Source organism: Glycine max, chromosome 19 (assembly GCF_000004515.6).
Source record: "Glycine max cultivar Williams 82 chromosome 19, Glycine_max_v4.0, whole genome shotgun sequence".
Lineage (NCBI taxonomy): Eukaryota > Viridiplantae > Streptophyta > Magnoliopsida > Fabales > Fabaceae > Glycine > Glycine max.
This window is the reverse complement of record NC_038255.2, coordinates 38,179,217-38,202,082: the sequence shown is the minus strand read 5'-3', so window position 1 is coordinate 38,202,082 and position 22,866 is coordinate 38,179,217. Positions and strand designations below refer to the sequence as shown.

The 22,866-nt window shown below is 36.8% G+C and overlaps 1 protein-coding gene across 3 annotated transcripts; it reads left to right on the top strand.

Annotated features, from left to right (window-relative positions):
• Nucleotides 1-14,293: 14,293 nt before the first annotated feature.
• On the top strand, nt 14,294-21,515 carry LOC100794420 (probable ADP-ribosylation factor GTPase-activating protein AGD14). 3 transcript variants are annotated; one of them, XM_041012501.1, is made up of 10 exons: nt 14,301-15,286; nt 15,381-15,442; nt 15,541-15,638; nt 16,088-16,116; nt 16,306-16,489; nt 17,575-18,265; nt 18,422-18,541; nt 18,627-19,321; nt 19,530-19,575; nt 20,820-21,515. In XM_041012501.1, exons 3-6 carry the CDS (start codon nt 15,573-15,575, stop codon nt 18,169-18,171), a joined length of 876 nt encoding a protein of 291 aa, XP_040868435.1. In that variant the 5' UTR covers nt 14,301-15,286; nt 15,381-15,442; nt 15,541-15,572; the 3' UTR covers nt 18,172-18,265; nt 18,422-18,541; nt 18,627-19,321; nt 19,530-19,575; nt 20,820-21,515. The 3 variants fall into 3 exon arrangements, 2 of the variants coding, with proteins under 2 accessions (XP_014627240.1, XP_040868435.1); XM_014771754.3 differs by lacking the exon at nt 18,422-18,541 and having other exon boundaries at nt 14,300-15,286; nt 19,180-19,321; XR_005889881.1 differs by having other exon boundaries at nt 14,294-15,286; nt 15,541-18,265; nt 18,422-19,321; nt 20,820-21,195; nt 21,308-21,515.
• Nucleotides 21,516-22,866: the final 1,351 nt, after the last annotated feature.

The window sequence follows — 22,866 nt, the reverse complement described above, 5'->3', positions numbered from 1 at the left end:
TGGTGGAGGTGTTGTATTTGCCTATGGTTTTGGATTATTTGGTGTTTGTATGGATTTTTTGGGTTTCTAGTTTAATATTTTAGGTCAATTATGTTTGCATGTACAACTTTGAGTCCTCCCCGTGCTATGGAAGTAGTGACAATGTTGTATTCATCGTTACTCCCCGTGCTTTCATTGTCTGAGATTGATATAATTGTTTTTTTAGTATTATTGGAAAAGGGAATTACAAGGTGTTTAAGAGGCGCCTTATGGATCATAAAGATGTTGACTAGAATGAGAGTGTATTATCTAGAGGAAAAGGTTATGGTTGTGTGGTTAAATATTAGTGCAATAGATGCTTTATTAGTGAGGATCCTTTAAAAAAAATAGTGAAGGTTTTGACACATCAACATTTTATCTTGATGATTAACTTAAAAATTTGTGTGGTGCAATTCCATTATTACTTTAATGTTATAATGTGATGATTTCCAATTAATGATGAGTAATCTATTTTTTTAGGGTCCACAATATGTTTGTACAAATTTCTGGACCTCTGTTTGCATGACTTGTAGTGGAATATAGTGATCTTCTATTCAATTTGTTAAATATATGCTATAGTTCTTAAGGTAAGTTTCTTCATGTCTATAGCATTGAAACCTGAAATGACATTGACATGTTAATAGAGATAACAAATTTCTTTTAAAAGTTTCTTTAGATCCTCAAAACTGAAAATCTTTGAACCTGACCCTATATCCTTCTTTTTGAACACTTCCATGGAGTTATTTGGGCGAGCGATTTGGGTTCCTGGTAGCACAGTGGTTGTGCGATGCTTGGTGGTGGTTTTTCGCGAATGAATATCTGAGGTTCATTACCAACAGGTTAAAGCTTCAATGGCCTCAACTCTTTTGATGATCTCTTGTTGCATGCATCCAGATAATCGATAGTGAGGGAGGTGGAGGGAGAAGAGCACTACCACAATGCCATGGTTGATAATTTTAAGAGAGAATGTAAACAAGAGTGTATTTGAAGTTTCATGTTTGCCCTTTTAGTGTTATAGTTTGATAATTTTGAGAGACAGGGTAAAGTAAACTTGCAAACTAAAAACAGAGAGAGTAAGAGAGATTGAAATTTTAAATTTTAAAATTAAAAGGAAAAGATAACTTGCTCTCAATTTTTCCCTTTGTAATGTATTTTTCTTAATTTTTAATTTATTGTTAACCCAAAATTATTAAGTGTATTTCTTTTACTTTTAAATTTTAAATATTTGGATAAATAAATTATGCTTCAAGAATATATGTGTGTGTAAACAAAAGTATACAAATATAAAATTATAAACATGCAGGACCCAATTGAAGTACTTAAGGGAGTTCATTGTTGAAAGAAAAAATTTGTAGAGTCTTTAAAGTCGAAGTGGCAACATGAGACTCACAAAAAATAACTTAAGATCAAATTGTTGGAATTGCCATCCTGAATGCTCTTATAGACAACTCATTTAACTTTATAGTGTAGCTTAGCATACTTGTTCTCATGACCACATTCAGCTAATTGTTATGTTTCTATTTGTGTTGAAGATAATGAACATATAATATAATAGTATTCTACTACTTTAAAATCATACAATTTGTAGTGTGAGGGTGATGTTAGATGTTCTTATGGATGAAATTTATCATGAACTAACACAATTTTTTTTATTACTTTTCAAGTCTTCCAGGATGTATTTGATACATGCTATGTCACAACAGTAATAGAACAACATAATACAAGTACTAACTATAAGACAACTTTTTATCTTGTAAATCATTTGATGGACAATGGGTAAAACAAATAACATGACAGAAAATTTACCAAAATATCGTTTTTGATGTGTATCAAATGCTACATATTATCATTTGATATTTCCTGGCTAAGACTAAGCCATCTTCATTAAAATAAATTAAAAATCCCTATCTCTTATGATTGAGATCACATTACATGTAATTTTTATGTTGTTTATCCATATTGATCTATGTCATTGAGTGTATTGATGTGGTGGTCAATGGGGTCTAATTACATTTTTTGTAGCAACAAAAGTCACAATGATTCTATTATTGATACATGATATGAATCAGGTTATTAAGGTGGAAGTCTAAAGGTAAATAGCGTGCGGATGTGCGCTTAAGGATACAATCGTTACAATATGTAACCCAAGTGGGAGATTGTTGAAATTTTTTATTCTAATAATTAACATGGGCTAATATTATAAGACAATTATATTAGTTATTTATCATTAGTGAGTTTTATTTTATGTGATCAAATTAAGTGAGCCCGTTAGACAACTAAATCAGATGATGTGAACTTAAATGAGAAGATGTCAGTATTGGCCCATTAGGGGATAATGAGAACCTTATTAGGTTAGCACACTATAAGAAGACTATGGTCCCCAATATACCGAGCTACCACACATAGTTTCTCTTATCCCCATCCGAAGAGTTACAAAGGTCCTATTGAGGAATAAAGAGGTTCCAGTTAAGGAAGAACCATGAAGCTACCAGATACGCTGTTAGTTAGTTATCCATTGTCTTTATAGCATTTCGTAATAGATCTTAAGAAGAACGTATAGATCAGAAATCACTTACAGATTCATATTTCGTTGCGTTTGTTTGGTCAATCATTATAGATCCAGGTATTCCTAAAATTCTTATTGATAATCTAACGAAATGTGTTCTTGGTGGTTATTGGTATTTTATAAGGATTTCCTAAAATTTCAAAATCATGAAGCTTCCTCCCAACCGAAGATGCATCAACTATAATAGTCTGGTAAAAATTTTGCACTTTTATTATTATTATTGTTGTTGTTGTTATTGTTGGTATTATTACTTGGGTTAGTGGAAGTGTGTTTTTGGCTTCAATTCCTCATTGTTTTATTATTATTATTATTATCATCGTTGTTGTTGTTAGTGGGCTAGTGGAAGTGTGTTCAATTGCTTGTTGTTTTGAGTATCCGAGTAATGTGGTTTGTAACATTCCGTTTTTCGTAAATAAATTAAAAAGATTTTTTAGTAAAAAAAAATAGAGTTTGAGAAAATGGTGAGATTTTATAATTAAAAAAATAAGGAGAAATAAATGTATTAAAATAATGGTTTGAAAAAAAAAGAAAAGGAAAAATATTTGATTCATTCATTTGATAGGAAATAAAATAGAGTATTTGTTTATAAATTAATAAACAAAAAAAATAGAGAAAATATTAGGCTATGAGTACACTAGCATACCACCAAACCTTTATCAGAAAAATGTCGATCTTGGACTCATTAACCGTTGAATCGTCGTGAAATTTGAGCACCAGGTTTGGAACGTATTTCTGAACATTCTCACCATTGGAATTATGAAAGCATGTTGGAGTTGAGAGAAATATCTTTTGAACCATAGCCTTTTCTTTTCTCGCAGAAACCCAAAATCGTCTCAGTAAAACTACGATTCCGGACTTGTTAATCGTTGGATTGTTGTAAAATTTTGATATGTGGTTCGCGCCACACATCTTCAATGTTGGGATTTGCAAAATAATGTCTGTGGAGGGAGAAATACTCATCGCATGTAGACTATGGAATGAAACTTCAATTCCTTCTCCTTCCTCTAACGTTTGGGAACCCTATCAAAGCAATCAAAGGAAAAACTTGAGGAATATCAGGAAACCGCTAGAGATGCCGCTATTGTTGTCACAATACACATGTGAGCCCGCTTAGAGGTAAGGAATGCGTTTATCGCAATTTGGGTTAAAATGAACATGTGTAGGGGTTCTTAAAAGATCAAATTGAGATTTATTTTGAGATGTTTATTGTGTTGAAATTCTTATTGTATGATTATGTGAAATTTTTTGAGGGGTTTTACTCCCCATGGATTGAGAAATATTTTTGTATAATTTGTTTGTGTTTTGAATAAGATTTGGGTAATAAATAGTTATATTGAAATTATGAAATTGTGATTGAAATTGTATATAAGTGACAAATTGTATATATGATTAATTGTATAATAATATATTACTTTGAAATTATAATATTGTTTTGGAGATTGAGTATAAGTGTAAAGTTGAATGTGTTAAATTACGAGATACACGTAAACATGAGATTGTTGATTGTGACATAATGAGATGTAAAATTGTGAACATGAGTTTTAGTTGTGAATAAGTGTGTGGTTAACACTTGATGTGACACTACCTGTATTGTGAGCTGTGAATTATACAATAATCAGACCTGTAATTATCTTGAAAAAAATGTTGATGTACAGTGTTAAAGGGAAAATGTAGGTTTTCTAGTTAGGAACCAATGTTAAATTGTAGCGCAATGTGTTCAACGTGTTTGAAACACGAGTGTGAGGTCGTGAGTATTGTATAATTCATGAGCAATGCCTTCTTATAATATTATTGTGGAAATCGAGTATAAGTATAAAGTTGGACATGTGTTAATTTGTGAGATACATGTAAACCTGTGATGATGGATTGTGACATTATGAGATGTTAAATTGTGAGCATGATATTTGGTTGTGAATAAGTGTGTGTTTAACACTTGATGTGACAATAATTGTGTTGTGAGCTATGAATTATACAATAATCTGACCAGTATTTATATTGAGAAAAGTGTTTATGCGCAGTGTTAAAGAGAAAGTGTAGGTTCCTAGTTAGGAACCAGTGTTAAATTGTAGTACAGTGTGTTAAATGTGTTTGAAATGTGAGTGTGAATTCATGAGTATTGTATAATTCATGAGCAATGTCTGCTTGCAAAAAAATTGTTTTGGGGGTTGGACTTGAATCAAGAAAGTGAGACCCTAACGGATTCTTCGGAGTCTAGGCCTTAGGGGTAAAGACACTCAGTTTGAGTATTCCTTTAAGCTTATGTTGATCTCATATGGTTGGAGCATTCTTGCAAAACGGAGTAACCCTGATTGATCACCTTATGATTTTACTTAGTGAGAGTGACCTGACATACCCATTGTGTGATGTGTCTTGTTATGTACACCATTGCATGTAGGCTTGAGTTTTAGTATTATTGTTGCATAATGCTTACTAATTGTTTATTATGAAATCGATGAGTGTTATTGCATCTTGACTTGAGTATTTGATTCATGTGTAATGTGATTAGTGATTGAAAAAAATGGTTTTTAAAGATAAAGTGGTGAAGTGACGTGAGTTATATTAAGTTGAGTTATGTTATAAATATTTCTATAATTTATTTTGATTATGCCTTATTTATTTGTTTTGTTATTTTTTGTGTAATAACTCACTCTGTGTGTGCTATTTATGTTTGGATTCTGTGATGATCTCGAACCTTGTGTTTGTGGGAGCAGATGACTAGGTGAATGACTTTAAAAAACCTCGTGCCAGAAAATGTTGAGACACAATACTCTGATAGGATATGACAGTGGAGATGAGTTTTTATTTTACTTGCATAATATTATTTTATTTTATTTTACCTCAGTGATTTAACAAAACATTTTTTTTGTAAACTTTGATGGTCTTGTTTTGAGTCGAATATATTTTTAATAAGTCTTATTTGGTAATGTGAGGATGTTGCGGTGGATGTGTGGTAAGACTCGACAGGATAAAATTAGAAATGAAGCTATTAGAGAGAGGGTTGGAGTAGCGCCTATTGTAGAGAAGATGGTGGAAAATAGACTTAGGTGGTTTGGGCATGTAGAGAGAAGACCGGCAGACTCTGTAGTGAGGAGAGTAGACCAGATGGAGAGATGGCAAACAATTCGAGGCAGAGGAAGACCCAAAAAGACTATAAGAGAGGTTATCAAAAAGGATCTTGAACTTAATGATTTGGATAGAAGTATGGTACTTGATAGAACATTATGGCGGAAGTTGATCCATGTAACCGACCCCACCTAGTGGGATAAGGCGTTGTTGTTGTTGTTGTTGTTATTATTTGGTAATGTGAACCTTTTATCTACGTAAATTTTTGTTGATAAATATTTTTATATATTTTATTTATTTATATGCATGTCGGGATAGAGAGTGTCACTTGATTACTTTGTAGTTGAATGGTTTGGCTTAAGTGGGTTGGTTGGAGTGAAAAGAAGCTCTGAAGTGCTTGAGTAAGTTGAGGTTAGCATTGAAGTGTTCAATTTTTTGAGTTGTGCTTTAGTGGGTTGGATCTTCTGAAGTCACCATGCCTTAGATGGAATTAACATAATAATTAGTAGCTGTTGAAGACGTGATGTGTTTAAGTATTCGAGGGTAGTTGATTTTCTTTCTAAATTAACCGATGTTTCACCTCGGATCCTCTCCAACCACCACTGGCTTGCAAAATCTCAACCCTTAAAGGGTTATTGCAACAATAATTAAAGAAAGAGAATGTGATTGATGGTCGGGATTTATGCTGGATAGAGTATTTCGTGACAGACGCAGGAGAGGATCCAGGTTCGTGACCAAACCCTCATCATATGGTGGAGGAAATGGGGCATGCCACCTAATTGAATTCATTTTCGCTTGACCACATGGTGGTGGCAGAAGTGGAGCACTCCACGCTCTTAGTGTGACTTTCTCTTAGCCATATGGTGTAGGAAATGGAATGTGTCTCCTTGTGGATGTCATTTTCTCACATCTATGTGAGGTTGGTAATAACCAGCGTTGCCATCCCTACTTGACCGAGGCAGTAAATAAATCACTGACCATTGTGGTGTGTGACTCCTCATGGAGAATAGTTGGACCTTTTTTCCAAGTTGGAGGTCAATGTTTCGGACCCAAAGCAATTTCCTATGGAAAATCCCATAAATAAAACATTTGTAAATTGGGGTGCCACACTTAGGCTGAGAATTGGAAGCCAATCCATAAACTTGGATTTGAAGCTATAGGTAGGAGTGGCTTCAGGCTTTCTATTGAAACTTGGATCTGAAGTTGCTTCAACCTATATCTTTATATCTAAAGCTATAGAAGCTATAGGAATCCGCTCTAATCTATAGCTTGATATCCAAGTGGATGGATTGACTTCCATCTCTAAGTCCGAGCACGACACTTCAATTTGTAAATGTTCCATTTGTGGAAGTCCATTGGATCTTGGTTTGGGGCCGAGTAGTTGGCCTCCATGTGGGAGCGAAGGTCCATGGTTATCCATGAGGACTCAAAATTCTTAATGCCACAAATGGGTGGTGATCTATCTGTTGCCTCCAGTAGGGATGGTAACACTAGTAATTACCAACCCCATATGGCTGAGAAAGTGACACAACAAGGTGGTGCGCTCCATTTCCTGCATCATATGGCCAAGAGAAAGTGACACCAACAGGGGGGGCCCCATTTCCTCCACCATATGGTTGAGAGAAAGTGATATCGAGAGGGTGGCAGGCTCCATTTCCTGTACTGTGTTGATCAGTAATGCTGCACTTTCTTTGGCGTTATTGTTGATCTGCCATGCTGCTAGTGGTTATGGTGCAATCAGAGCCACAATTGCAGTTTTATCAGGTTTTGTTGGTAGTGACGGTGGTGGCAATGCTGTAACTTGCTGTGTTTTTTTCTTTTAGTTTGTGGGGTTTGATGGTTGTCTGAGCAGCATGGGCGATGCTTGAGCATTCAGAGTCTTTGGCCCCCTCAAAGTGAGCAATGACAACTTTGCAGTCATTGTTGCTGCCGGCACTACTATTTCTGTCAGAGATTGGGATATATAACTGATTTCTAGTCATGTTGGAAGAGGGAATTATAGGGGTTTTAGAGGTATATGATGGATGATGACGATGTTGACCAGAAAGAGAGTATATTATCTCTAGGAAGAGGCTGTAGCTGTACGGTTAAATCTGAGTGTAAGAGATATTTTTATTAGTAAGGGTTTGGACACAACATTTATCTAGAGCAATTAACTTAATAATTAGTGTTATGCAATTTTATTATTATTTTTTATGTTATGAGATGATGATTCCCAAATAATTGACTAGTAATTTAATTTTTTGTTTAGGGTCCACAATATGCTTGTACGAATTTCTGGACCTTTGTTTGCATGACCTGCAGTGGAATACAGTCAGTTCCTTTTTCAATTTATTAAATATATGCTCTAATTCTTTCAGTCTTGGTATTCTTTTAAAGAAAGGTAAGTTACTTTTTATTGTTTGACATACCCGGAGTGTTGAAACTTGAAATTTGCCTGGCATTTCAATAGAGATAACAGATTCCATTGATATGTTTTTGCTTTTAAAATTCAGGTTTGAGTACGCACACACATATATCATAGAGAACTCATTTAACTACAGTGTTGCTTAGCATACTTGGGTTCTCATTACCAGTTTCAGCTAATTGTCATGTTTCTATTTGTGTTCTGGACAATGACCATATAGTATAATAGTACTTTTAAATCATGCGAATTTGTAGTGCCAGGGTGATGTTTAGATGTTCTTGTGGCTGAGATTTATCATCAACATGTAAATTTTTTTATTATAGTGGACTTCTTATTAGGGAAAATATTAAACTCAAATTGGAATTCTTTTAAACTTCTGCTTTCCTTGTAAGTCATGCTTGATGAGTGATAAAAATTAGAAAATGACGAGGTCACCCAAGTAATAATAATTGCTTTTTTAAGAAATATTGGATTTTCTTATCTAATAAATTCCATAAATTTACATAAAACATTACCCGATAACTAATTATATTCAAAATTACAAGCCTTGCTTTTGTTTCTTGAACAACATGCTCTATCTTCACTTGTTTATGAGGTTGTATGCTTATTTTTTATGCTTTGATGATAATAAGTTATTCATATTTAGTATTTATCTGTTTTGGTTTTTTTTTAAAGGCAAAATTATAGTATTATTAATATATAAACCAAACAGTACCAGAGGTACTGAGTGAAACAGATACAAAGCACTCAAGGTGCCACCTTCCTAAAACAACCCAACAAAAAGCCCCACTATTAGAGATAAATTACAACAGAAGGACTCCAGAAGATTGGTAGACCACTGGTTAAAAGGAATGTTAAAGCCTTTCTCCGTAGCTTTAAGCCAAGTCCACGCATGAAATAAAGCATCATCCATCACTTTGGGAGGTTGAAATGGGGTGCCCTTAAATAGTAGGGAATTCCTATGCTGCCAAATGGTACTAGTTAAAGCAATCCACCAAATACAGCGCCTATTATGATTCCTCTGTGCCCCAAACCCATCACTGAATTGGATAAAATGAGCAGCAGGATCATCTGAGAAAGCTCCCAAAGTCCGGGTCCAGTTCATGGATTCCCACCACAACCCTACAGTCATTCTGCAATGGAAGAAAAGGTGTCCAGCCTCCTCCTGGTGATTTCCACATAGAGAACACATAGTATCCTGTAGAGCCACATGTCTCCTAAGCAAGTTAGCCCTGGTAGGGAGCCTATCTCTAAACAACCTCCATGAGAACAACTCAGCCCTTGGGGGAATTTTAAGCTTCCATAGAATCTTGAAGTTCCTGCTGTGGTGACCAGGTCTGTTGGTAGGTAGCAGGAGCCTATATGCTGACTTAGTAGAGTAGATCCCAGTAGGGCCTGCTTTCCACATCATTGAGTCCTGCAGCTGCTGATGAATAGATATAGCAGATATATCGTCTATGAAGGCTATTGCTTGCTCATTCTTGTGATCAAAGAGGTTCCTTCTCCATTTAAAATCCCAATTCCAAGTATTCTGGTAAAACTTTCCCATTTTAGAGATGGGAAGGTTTTGCTGTCTGCTAATCACAAATAATTGATTGTACTTTTGCTGAAGGCTGCCTCCCTGTCCCAGCCAAGAATCTTGCCAGAATCTGACCTTATCCCCACAACCAACCTTCCAGGTCATATTCTGGTGAATAATTTGAAATTCAGGTTGATGATAAAGCTTTCTAAGGTCCTTCCACCATTGGGAGTGCCATCCTTTATCTCTACCATTCTGCAAATCTATCAATCCTCCATATTTAGAAGTTAGAATTCTGGCCCACAGCTGCTTATTCTTGGAGACTAGGTCCCATATCCATCTACCTCTCAAAGTTGTATTAAATTTGGACAAGTCTTTGATCCCCAATCCCCCATCAATCTTTGGAGTGCAAATATCAGCCCATTTGACCCAAGATATTCTATTATGGTGTTGATTTCCCCCCCCACATAAATGTTCTTTGAAGAGACACCAACTTATCCACTATTCTTTGAGGAATCTTGAAGAAAGATAGAAGATAAATGGGAAGCGCATTGAGGACAGATTTTATCAAGGTGACCTTGCCACCCATAGATAAGTACTTCTGATTCCACTTGGAGAGCTTAGCTTTAAACTTGTTAATCAAAGGCTCCCAAACCATCCTGCTGGAAGCTTTTACAGCAATAGGCATTCCCAAGTAGTGAAAAGGAATGTCCAGCTGCCTACAGTTCAGAAATTGGGCTGCATCATGAGCCCAACTGGGCTGAAAACCGACAACCCCAAATTGGCTTTTTGCATAGTTAATCCTCAAACCTGAGACCATTTCAAATCCCCTAAGCATGGACTTCAGCACAATAATATTATCCCAAGAAGCCTCTCCAACGAAAACTGTGTCATCAGCATATTGCAATATATTTATAGGGACATTTTGCTTCCCAACCAAGAAACTTCTATAGAGGTTTTTATTCAAAGCCTCCCTCATCATGCCAGTAAGGCCCTCAGCCACTATATTAAAAAGCATAGGAGCCAAAGGGTCTCCTTGTCTCAATCCTCTAGATGGGACTAGTTCCTTTGTAGGGCTCCCATTTACTAGAATTGAGATGGTGGCTGATTGAAGGCAAGCAGAAATCCACTTCCTCCATGTAGGACAAAATCCTAGCCTTGTCATCATATAGTCAAAGAAGGACATGATACTGAATCATAAGCTTTTTCGAAATCCACTTTGAAAATCATAGCAGGCTTCTTTCTATGAACAACTTCATCCACCACTTCATTGAGAATCGGAATTCCATGGAGAATGTGCCTATTTTTTATGAACGTTGTCTGCCTTTCATCAATTAACTCATCCAGCAGAATCCTCAACCTATTTGCCAAGAGTTTTGCTATTACTTTATACATGCAGCCAATGAGAGAGATGGGCCTATAATCATTTAGAGACTGGGGTTGAGATATCTTAGGAATAAGAGCCACAAAAGATGCATTGCTGCCTCTAGGAAAGCTTCCATGAGCATGGAATTCATCCACAAATCTTCGAAAATCAGGTTTGAGCAGCCCCCAAAACTCCTTGATAAATCTAAAATTAAACCCATCTGGGCCCGAACATTTATCGCCATCACAACTCCAAATAGCATCTCTGATTTCTGAATCAGAGAAAGGGGCAGTTAGCCCCTCTCTTTGATTATGATGAATCATAGGAAAATTGACCCCATCCAGGATAGGTCTGTGAAAGTTTTTTTCAGTGAATCTTTCATGAAAAAGGTAAACACTGCATTCTTGACAAGATGAGGCTGCTGAACCCATGCGCCATCAATGAAAATTCCAGGAACAGCATTTGAACATCTTCTGAAATTAATCAGCTTGTGAAAATAAGCTGAATTACGGTCCCCTTCCTTGATCCATTTGGCCCTAGACTTCTGTCTCATCAAGGATTCATAGGCATTTGCAGTATCCCACAATTCTTGTTGCAAGGCTCTCTTGGTCTGAACTTCACTTTCAGATAGAGTTCTATGGGAAGCAATATTCTCCAGATTAGCTAGCTTCTGCTTCAGCTGCTGAATCTTATTAGCTTTAATGTCCCCCTTCTCTTTACTCCACTGTTTTATGGAATTTCTCAAGTTCCTCAGTTTGTTTTTAAGTGCAATTCCACCCCAACCACCCTGCTGATCTGCAATCCAAGCCTCCTTAATCATAGAATGGTAGCCTTTTTGGTTTAACCACCAATCCACAACCCGAAAAGGCTTAGGGCCCCAGTCCACCATTTTTGTCTTCAAGATGAGAGGGCAGTGATCCGAGAAGTCTCTTTGAAGAACATGCTGAGAGGTATTAGGCCACAAAGATAGCCATTGATCACACACCAGAAATCTATCAAGGCGACTCTTGGCACTACCATTGGGTCTAAACCAAGTAAAATTGCTTCCAAGGCATCTAACATCATGAAGCTCCATCTCAGATATCCAGTTATTAAAATCTGAGATATATGAGGTAGTGACAATCCTTTGAGATGAGGTAATTCTCTCATCCTGGCTTCTAATAGAATTGAAATCTCCAAGACACACCATAGACCATTGGGATTGGAAGCTTTGAGATGACTCAATTCATCCCACAAAATCCTTTTCCCAGCTTGGTCACATGGGGCATAGACATTGACAATATGCAACCACTGGTTTTCTTTTACCCATTTGCCTACCAACATTAGAAAGTGCCTACCCTTAACCCTCCTTTCAACCTGGAAATCAGAGTTACTCCACATGCACAGCAAGCCACCTGAAGCTTGGATTGAAGGAACAAAGTCCCAAGATACAGAGGAGTCTCCCCACATGGATTGACAAATAAGCTTGTCAAAAGAGTCCTTTTTTGTCTCTTGAATACAGACAAGGTCCACCTTTTGTTTCATGATAATCCTCCTAATGGCAGTCCACTTAACTTCCCTGCCCAGTCCTCTTGAGTTGTAGGACAGAATAATCATGGTTGAACATTTTTAATACCCATCTCAGTTGCAAGCTTGGTGTCCCTTTTTTCCATTTCTGACATCAATTCACGAATCTTCATGCTGTCTTCACCATGGGTCAAGCCCATTTCTGCTAATAAGACACACTGTTTTTCCAGGATATAGGGGTTTATTTGGCCATGCTCATCATCCTGCTTTATACATTCTGATTCCAGGTGAGATACTATATTGGTATGGGTTGTCTTCAAGGTTCCTTTGGTAGGAGAAGGCTGTATAGGATATGTTAGAGGGTCCACGGCCATTTGCTGGTTGTATTGGGCCTGTTCTCTAGCCCCCCCCCCCCCCCCAACCGTTTTTCTTCTAACATAATATTTAGTATCAGCAGAGCCAAGAATTGGGCCTGAAGGTCTAAGGCCCAAATTCCCCTTTTCCTTTATAATATCGTTCTTGTCTAGGGATATACTATCCCTGTTGTCGGCTTGGGCAGAGGATGTTGGTAGGCTTACTACCTTCGGAAACTGTTGTTCCTGCTTTCCTTCTGCTGGGCAATCTGTGCATGCAGAGGTTTCCTCAAGTGGATTCCTCTGCTGACCAGCAAATGAGTCAACTTGCCTTTTCGGTGCTTGTTTGTGAATACTCTCTCTCCTATTCCCCTGACTCGAAGCATTTATTGCATCCGACTTTACCACCTTTTGACCAGAGCTAATATGCTAAGACGGAACAGTAGCTTCAACGGTTGGGTAAAGGTTCAAAATTGCGTTGTCTTCATGTGGATAATCCACGTCATCGATATCGGTGAAGGATCGGTCCAAGCTGCAGCGCCCAATGGCTTGGACCCATTGGTCACGGCGTGTTTGGAGATCGCGGTCCACTCTCCCGACGGTGGAGAAGCCGGCGCCCTCGTAGACTGGACTACCTTCAGAGGTCTCATGCATGGAATCAGCCCCATACATATCACTTCCGATAGCGACAGGGCTGTTTGGCTCCGTCGAGAACAGAGACGGCGGCATCCAAGAGACCATCCTCTTCTGGTCCAATCTCGTACCCAACCATGTCGTGTCTTTGACCACATGAAGAGTGGTTTCGATTCCGTCAATGACCGCCATCAACTCCGTTCGGATTCCTGGTGTCATCGTCGTCCGGATTAATATTCTTGCCACGTCAAGGCGACGCCTCTGTTCCACCAGTTCATCGACTTCCACCATATCGCCGATCGGCTCAACCATCTTCCCCATGGATTCCGACTCCCACGCTGTCGGCGGCAATCCCCACAAAAGTATCCAGGCGAGCCTATGGGTTGGGCGAATATCCTGGGACCATTTCTGAAGGTCCAGGATGGGTGTGGAGCCATGCGTCTTCTCCTCTTGCATAATCTGGGTGGCCTTAGAATCGTCCAAGTTGAGAAGGATGATCCAATCGTCAGCCCAGTAGCAAGAAGTAACTTTAGTGTCTAAAACCCACTTAAGCTCATCCTCTACCTTTTCGAACATCCCCCTATTTTTTAGACGACCAACCCACGCCTTCTGGAGCCATGCCTTCTGGTCCATATTTGTGTTGATAACCACCGGCGGCCTGTGTACGTCCTGTGAGGCTTGTGAACAAGCTGCCCTCTGATTGTGTAAGATACTCTGTCCCGGCGAGGCCATTGTAACCACCTCAGCGTAAGACCGAAGTCTTGCGCCAGTGACGTTTGTGCGCGGGGCTCCTCGACCATAGCTGGTCACACCTTGTGGCTTGCCATTAACAGGTGTAAGGTGATTCTTTTGATTTCTACTGGCTCTCTTACCCCGTTCAAACTTGGGCCGATTAATAAACATTTTCGACTTGCCGAAGAAAATGTTGTTATCAAGTTGTCGTTTCAGCCACAATTCATCTTCTACCTCTTTGAACCTGACAAAGCCATATCTATGGCCTTCCTTGTTTTTGGTTTTGGGGATAAACACCTCCTACACCGTACCCCATCTGTGGAAAATCTGCCATAACTCCTTCTCATTCACCCAATCAGGGAATCTACAGAAGTAGAAGGTTGTGATGTCAGCCTTATCTCTCCACCTTACTGTTCTATGGAGTCTGTGGTTGTTTCTGGGTCTTGATGGCACACCGTGAGTTTCTGTGATCGGCTTCCTCCTACGAGTTACTTGGACCCATTCCCCATCATTGTTAGTGGGCCTGTTGTCCATGTCGCCATCCACGTCGTCGCCATGGTCTCCTTGATGAGCATAACTCCAGTGCTGGTTGTAGGCAGCACTGCTCCTTGTACGATGTCGGCTGAGGCTCTCTTCATGGCTCCCTCTAGAACTCCTTCTGGCTCTAACGCGCTCTCTCTCTCTCCCCCCCCTGCTGTCTCTCCCTCTTTCACGGTGGAATCTCTCTCTACTCCTCTGTCTCTGGCTATGCTGTCTCTCTCTCTCATGCTGTCGATCATCTCTCTCTCTCGCTCTCCCTCTCCCACTCTCTCTCTCTCTATCCTTCTCTCTCATGATTGATGCTATCTGTTTTGGTTAGTAATGAATTTTTGTTGGAGATGAGTTAGTGATTGTTTCTTTGAGGTTTGAGCCTATGATCTTATGTAAATTAATCAAGCCTGTCACCACTAAACCAATCCTAGTGGCTTGAAGTAGTGGTTATATAGTTGGCTATGATGTACAAGCCTTTAAATTGTTTATCTTTCTGTCATGCAGTCGTGAGTTTACCCATCGAGTGAAGTCTGTATCTATGGCAAAGTTCAATTCACGAGAAGTTGATGCTCTTCAAAATGGGGGTAACCAGGTACAATGGTGGACTGTCTTTTCTATATTTGGAATTTTGGAGCCACTTTTATTTCCTTGTTAAAAAGAGGTTTGTATGTGATATTTAATTTCAGCGCACAAGGCAAATATATTTGAAAAATTGGGACTTCCAAAGGCTGCGATTGCCAGATAGCAGGTCCAATATATTTAATTTTCTGTTAAGGCTATGATACTAAGGCAATATTTATGTGTTTACGTATATCTCATGTGACAAATCATGTGTTGATTTTGCAGTAATGTTGATAAAATAAGAGAGTTTATAAGGAATGTATATTGTGGATCAAAGATATGCTGCAGCAAAGTCTTCTGATAAGCCTCCAAGACATGTGCAGGCAATATATTTTTAGATGTTTGTTTGCTTATCTAGATAACCATTTTCTTCTGAAGCTTATTTTAAGTTTTTAACTCAGTCTTGTAGTTGGATGTATCAGTTTTTTCCAAAACTGACATTCTGAGTTTATTTTTTTGTTTGGTGATGTAGAATATGATGAGTTTATAAGACTTTTTATTTAACTCAATTCAATTTTAGACATTGCATGAGTAAAGAAATATGGGGAGAAATAGATGAATAAAGTGATCATACTTTCTTATTTCTATTTTTTTGTTTGGTTCTGGTAAGTATTTAATGTAAACTTTCACCTTTGTATTGCATTGCAGTTAATGTTCACAATTACGTATGAAATCCATTAGGCATAATTAGTTGCTCCAGAGTCCTTATAAAGTTATAATCAATTTTTACTCTAGTAATTCTAGACTTTTTTATATGTGCAACTTATTGTAGAGTCCTAGAATCCATGAAGATGATACAAGGTATGCCAGTTCCTATCACTCATATTCTCAAAGTCCTCCATATGATTACCAATATGAAGATCGATGATATGGAAAACAAGCTGCTGCACTGACCAGGAAGCCTGGTTCAGATAAAGTTTGTTACGAAGGAAAGATAAGTAGTATTATCTTTAGTCCTGGTAGCTTCAGCAAACATTCATATGATGACAGATTTGCAAATGAGGGATCTGGTCCAAGAATCTCTGACTTTTCTATGTCTAATGGTGGTGAGCAAATCAAAACTGATGTTCAGCATTCTGGTACCTGTTCAAGTGAAGATGTATGGTCTCATGCAATAAATATGTTTCTGGAAACAAACTCCAAGAGAGATGCAGATGGAATTCATCGTCTACAGGTTTGTTTCTCTTGTTTCCATGACAAATAGAAAGATGTGTGCTTTGCTTAAACATGACTTTTTTTTCCCTTGGTAAACTAATTTTGATATTATTCAAGTGTTTTCAAACGTTATTCTGATACTCTGAACCTGCAAAATGTTATTATACAACTGGGTCAGGACACTGAAGAAAATAGAGAAAATAGAAGTGACAAATTATGTATTATTCTCTAGTACAACTCACTGGTAAACGAGTTAGAGATGAATTACAATGGTACTGGTATTCATGATACCCTGACCTCTCCTTACCCTTTTTCTTATTTTTAGACAACATGCCTTATTTTTCTAATTGTCCCAGCCCAAACTAAGTAACTAATTATTCCAATAACTATGGGTTATCTAACTATGGGTCAGCTTTTGGCAGCTTGTCCTCAAGGGATGTTAGGATCCCATTGCAAGGTATGGGACTTGAGTCGTACATTGGAAGTATAGGATTCTGGTGTGGGGTTATAGGCTTTGGGCTCACCTACAACAACTAGTTTTTGTAGTGTGGTTCTCTCGGGTTCTTATCATTTTAGATGTCTAAAAATCTTTGTATTGGAAAATATTGGTTCTGATGATAAATCTAGGAATTGGGTTACTGCACACTGAGGCATGTTTTTCATCTAGGAATCAATTAACAAGATAATAAATCTCTGTTCTCTACCCTTGACACCATGGAGGTTGTAGATTTCGCATTAAAAGCTAAAACCTGATTAATCCTGCTGCAGGCATGTGAAAATACTTTATTGTTTGTGCTTTTCCTTCTAATGTTTTCTTCTTAATACCTCTCTATCTATTAACATCAATCTTGCCAGTTAGGGTCCATTGAAAAGTTAAGATACTTGCACTGAATATATAAATGGCACTTTTGGTCTGTTTGATTTGTTCAATATTTGTGTCCAAACTTTTGAAAGTTACCTTACTGAAAAGGTGAGGGATTGATTGAATTTTTATTTGATTTTTTTTGGTGTGTATTCGTTTATTTTTGTTGCATTAAAATGCTGGTGATCTTATTCAATAGCATGCTTGATCACATGACCATATTTGCACATGACATTAATCAGTACTTCTTTTCCCCGAGAACTACCTCATTGGGATCAACAGACAGCAACCTGTCATACTTAAGATCTTACAGTTCTGGTGGTTTAGTTGATTTTTTCTCAGAACCATTCCAAGCTTCTGGACCCCATCAAAATAAAGTGTCTTGTACTCCACAACCATTTGATCTGGGAAGTACTGTTAGTTCAGATCTTTCTGAGGCACCAGTGGCACCCAAACAATTCTCTTCGTTTGCTTTGTCTATTGGCCTTTTCCAGTTTCCAGCTGCACCCTCTCAGGCTTCATCAGTGGATCTGTTTCAGTCATCTGCTTTATCTGCAATCCCTTCTTTCAATGAGCTTCAACCAGTGAAAGCATTCCAATCCTTATCTGTTGACTTTATGGATCTGTCTCAGCAGCCATCTGCTGCAATGCCAAATGAGAAGTCACTGGAGTTGTCTGTCCCTAAAAATGAAGGATGGGCAACATTTGATACGCCTCAGCACACAACATCTACTGGACAAGTAGAAATTCCAGCAGTACCTTCAACTGCTGACTCCTTGCAGGAAATTTTTTTTGAACTTAAATGCAAATATGCTATGTCCATGTTCGGAAACTTCTAGTACTAGTGTTCTTTCTTCAATTACATCTAATTTATGGCGTGATGACACATGGAATGGAGAAGAACAAGTTTCTGTTACAGCATCAAACTCTCAAGTAAGTACTTGAAAGCTACCACTTCTGGTTTTATATTCTAGTGATGTACTCCAAAATAAATACACAATATGCTATGCTTTCTTAAATCTTTTGAAATTGGGGACATCATGGAAAAATTGAAACTTAAATAAGATTTTGTATGTTGACATTGAACAGCCATGGAATGCATTTAAATATTCTGCCACCTCTGTTCCTGTGGATGCCCTTAATCAAGGGTTACAAATGCATGATCTTCCATCAACTGATGATCAGTTTTTTGATTTAAGAGCTTCTAAGGTTGGTATCTATATGGTGCATTACCAAGATAGTCTATACAGTTTTGAAAATTAAAGAAATTCTCAAGATGCTTTTCTTCTACCAGGGATCCAATAAAGGTGGTATGCTAGGCATTGTGCCTGTTGCTAGGTTTGATCATGATCTTTCATTGCATTTTGTTTGTGGCTCACCATGTCCTCCGTCTGCATTTGCTCTGATGGCTATTTTTTGTGTAGATTTTCTAGAAAGATCCTTTTTTTATTATTGAAGCATTTTGCCTGACACTTTTCTCACTTCTAAAACCTGACATATGCTTATAAAGTCATAATTCTGAATCTCTCCCTCTATTACGTTTGAAATTTAACATCCGGAAAACTGCTACTTAGAAAAATAGAAACAGGCTTGAGATTTTAGTGTTGTTGATGCAAATATGCAATATTCATACATGTAATCGTATCACCATAATTTGAACTTGTACCATGCTTGTATTGAACTTCTTTACATGCTATGTAGATGTTTTTCAATCTAGCTAAAAAAGTTGCTCAACTGTTAATGCTGCATCAAAAGATATAAATTTCACAATATGGATCTTGGGATATTGGAGACAGAAAGATAGTAACTTGTTGTTTGGTTTCCTGTTGTTTGTAACATGTGTGCAGTGCCAATTGCAATTCCTTGATGTCAGCACTCTACAAGCTGCTCTGCCAGATTCCCAGCTATCACCCACCTTCCAAAGTGGTATTGCTGAACCATGGCTCCCTCAGAATACACTAAACCCTTATGTCTCCTCTGCAGGACAAGGTAGTCCTTCAAGACTCATACTGGATGTTCAAACATTTTAATTATGGTCTTTGTCTAACATCTACCCCCACTGCCGTTAGAATCATCTCAAATTCTCATTTGTATACACGAGTAAATCACTTATCTATTAGTAGGATTTTAATGTATTTCAAATATTTGTATAAGTAGAAATTTCTTTCTGTCATCTGGTTTTGGTTCAATTATGTAGGTGGTTTGACATTCATAGCTGCATCACCACCAATTTCTTAAATACTGTAAGTAGCATACGTTGCCCTTGTTTTTCTTTTATTTATATGATGGTTGAGATGTATTTAAATCAATTGGTTAACCTCGTGACAATAAATTATTGGCTTTTTCAACCCAATTCTCAGTTCCCACCATTAGAAGAATGATCTTTGGGAGTTTCTGATATTGTCTTTCATACAAAGCTGGCAAGTTTTCTGTACATAGTATGAGTATTTGTAAATTTAAATAAAATCTAAACAAAGAAAAGTATACAAGATATTAAAATATCATCATTATTAAATAATTGTGAAACTATGTATCTTAAGAAAGAGAAAGATATAATTGGAAATGCTTTCATTATCAATAATGAACATTTTATTTTATTAGATAGAAATAAATTAAGAGATCAAACTTTTGAAATTGAGGAGAAAATTATGGCAACAAATTATTTAAATAAATACATATGATTTGTATGTCTATCAAATTGATATAATGTATCAAATTTTAAAATTCAAAATTCAAATTGAGATTGACTAAATTTAAACAATAGGAAGGAATAAAAAACTTAAAAATAATTTAGTGTGAGATACTTGATACAGGAGAAATCATGTAGCTTATCATGAAAGTGAGTGAGTGTAGTTCCTAATATTCTCTTGTTCAAGAGTGAATAATAATTTATGCATCAAAATATAACATATGGGTGAGTAAGACCACATAGTTGTCTGTAAAATCTTTGAATGGTCCATGGTCCACCCTTCATGGATTGCCATGGCTATGAAACGGTATATAGGGTGTTGGCCACAGATGGCTTCCTTAGTGCTAATTTTGAGAGGAAAGAAAGTTGGCCTCTTGCTGGTCCCGAGTAAACTTTATAAAGTGAAGCTTCATCATCTTTGCATTCCAACATTGAAACGGTTGTGCTGGCCCATGCATTCCAGCTTTAATAGATGTACATGTGTGATATTATAAAGTTGAAAAGCCTACACTATCCCTCTAAATCTACCCCAAAGTAACTTTTTAATAAAAATATTTATTTTTTATTTTAAAATTATTTGTTAATTAATAGTATTACAAATAGTTGCTTTGTTTCATTGAACTTGATTTACATCATGGAGGAGGATAAAAGCAATGCATATATAAATTTAACCTACACTTCTTGTGTACTGATAGGATAAAGTGGCTCTATAAAGTTTGATTTGGCAATTTCCAATAATATGGCCATTTCTATGTTTTAGGAGCATGCTCATTGACTTTTTGAGTTGATTATTTACAGGAACATCCAGACGAATGGACCAGTTGCTTCTGTTGGGGGCAATCCCTTTGCATAGGATTAGACTGTAAAATGTTGAATCATTACTCATAGGGAAGTTTATGCATAGCCAATCTAGTTGTTCATGACATAGATTTTAATGCTTTTATTGTTGTCAGATTAAAATGTTGCTCATTACTTCCACACCAAGGAAGTCCTTGTAATTCATAGTACCTGCCATATGCAGGCAATGCTTTTGTAATTTTGTAATTGAATAGCATTGTAGTTATTGACAAAAAACAATTGCATTGTAGTTATAACTTTTAAAATTGCTTAATTATTAGTGTTGTTGCAGGTAATGAAGGCAACCAATTTGGATATAGATTGTGAGATTTTTGAGGTTTGACTTTGTAATTGTAATTGGATGAGTTTAAAAGAGCATCTGTTCTTCTGCCCACGCCTATTCTATGTAATTCAAAGCTTGATAACTGATTCAGATTGGTTTTATGTAGATGCTATCTCCAACATCTAAGTGTGTTTTGAGAAGGAACATCACTCATGCTTTTGCGGTGAAGCGGTCTCGAGCTTCATGCTGCAGCAAGTGTACCGGAGAAACAAACATGCACCAAGAGGCATGCATTAATTTAATGGGTTTCAAAAACAACTGATTTTGTAATCTTTAATAAAATTTTAATGAATAGTAGAATATTTTAAAGTGTATTAGCCAGTGTCTTGGGAATAATAAATTTAACTACTACACATTCTTCATCTAACAAGGCTGGGAAATGCATGCATTCTTTCACCTGAAAAAAGTGGTAGCTCATTTGATGAATCTGATTAATTTTTATGAGCTGTAAGCCTGTAATCCTTTATTTAACCAGATAATCATTACACTAATAATACATTTTTAATTAAAGTTGTAGAAAATGGAGCATGATTTTTTTTGTACATTGTAATATGTCGTACACATGTATATCAATATAAGTTCAACTCGAATTCCTTGATAAACATCCCAACTAGTCAAATACTCTAATTATAGTGGTTACCCATAAAAAAATATCAATAACTGGGGCCTCCATATACACCATCATTAAAAGACTAAGAACTTGTCTCGACAACATTATCGTAAACTATACATTCCCAAACATAAATCAAAACATGAGTAACATCTCAAGAATGATGCGCATACCTCCAGTAAGGGAAACATGCATAGACATGTAAAAGGCGAGAAATATATCTGAAGATATACCTGATAAAAAAGACAAGAAAATAAATGATTTATTTAAAATAAGAAAAAGATTAATACGGACTTAAAATATCATTATAAAGAAAAAAGAAAAAGAAACTATGTTTATACATGTATTCTTAGTTAATTGTCAGACTATATATTTCTATGCAAGTTAATTATACTACAACTATACCTTTGACTATATAATTTATAAAATTTTGCGATATATCTCTCATGATGTAGTTTTATTGGAGCTTGTAGGCCTATGATTTTCTTCATCAATGGATTCATTTGCTTCTTGGAAGATGAATGACACCGGAATGGAGAAGGAAGAGAGAGAGGAGACGCCACTTCAAGGAGAAGATGAGTCTATAAGAAGTTCACCACCATAGGAGGCCATGGATAACAGCTTGGAGGAAGAAAGAGATGAATGAAGGGAGAGAAAGAGAAGAATACAAAATTTTATACTCTAAAAGAGCTCTGAAATCTGAAGTTTAATTTTCAAATGATCAAAGTCGAAAAAATGCACACATATGACTCCTATTTATAGCCTAAGTGTCACAAAATTGGAGGAAAATTTAAATTTCAATTCAAATATTCACTTAGTGCATGTGAAATTACAAAACTACCTCTAATACAAAAACTAATCTAGGTGCCGCAAAATACAAGCACTGAAAAATCTTATATTTCTAAGATATCCTACCTACATTATGGAATCCTAAATACAAGGACCAAATATAATGACATCCTAGTCTCATATGTACAAAGATAATTGGACCCAACTTTGGTCCATGGACTCAGAAATCTATCCTAAGGTTCATGAGAATCCTAGGGCTTTCTTCA

Coding starts and splice junctions, on each gene's coding strand:
- LOC100794420 (XM_014771754.3), top strand. CDS start 15,573: ATGTATATTGTGGATCAAAGATATGCTGCAGCAAAGTCTTCTGATAAG. Junction 15,639..16,087: donor AGCCTCCAAGACATGTGCAG/GCAATATATTTT, acceptor AACTTATTGTAG/AGTCCTAGAATCCATGAAGA. Junction 16,117..16,305: donor ATCCATGAAGATGATACAAG/GTATGCCAGTTC, acceptor ATATGATGACAG/ATTTGCAAATGAGGGATCTG.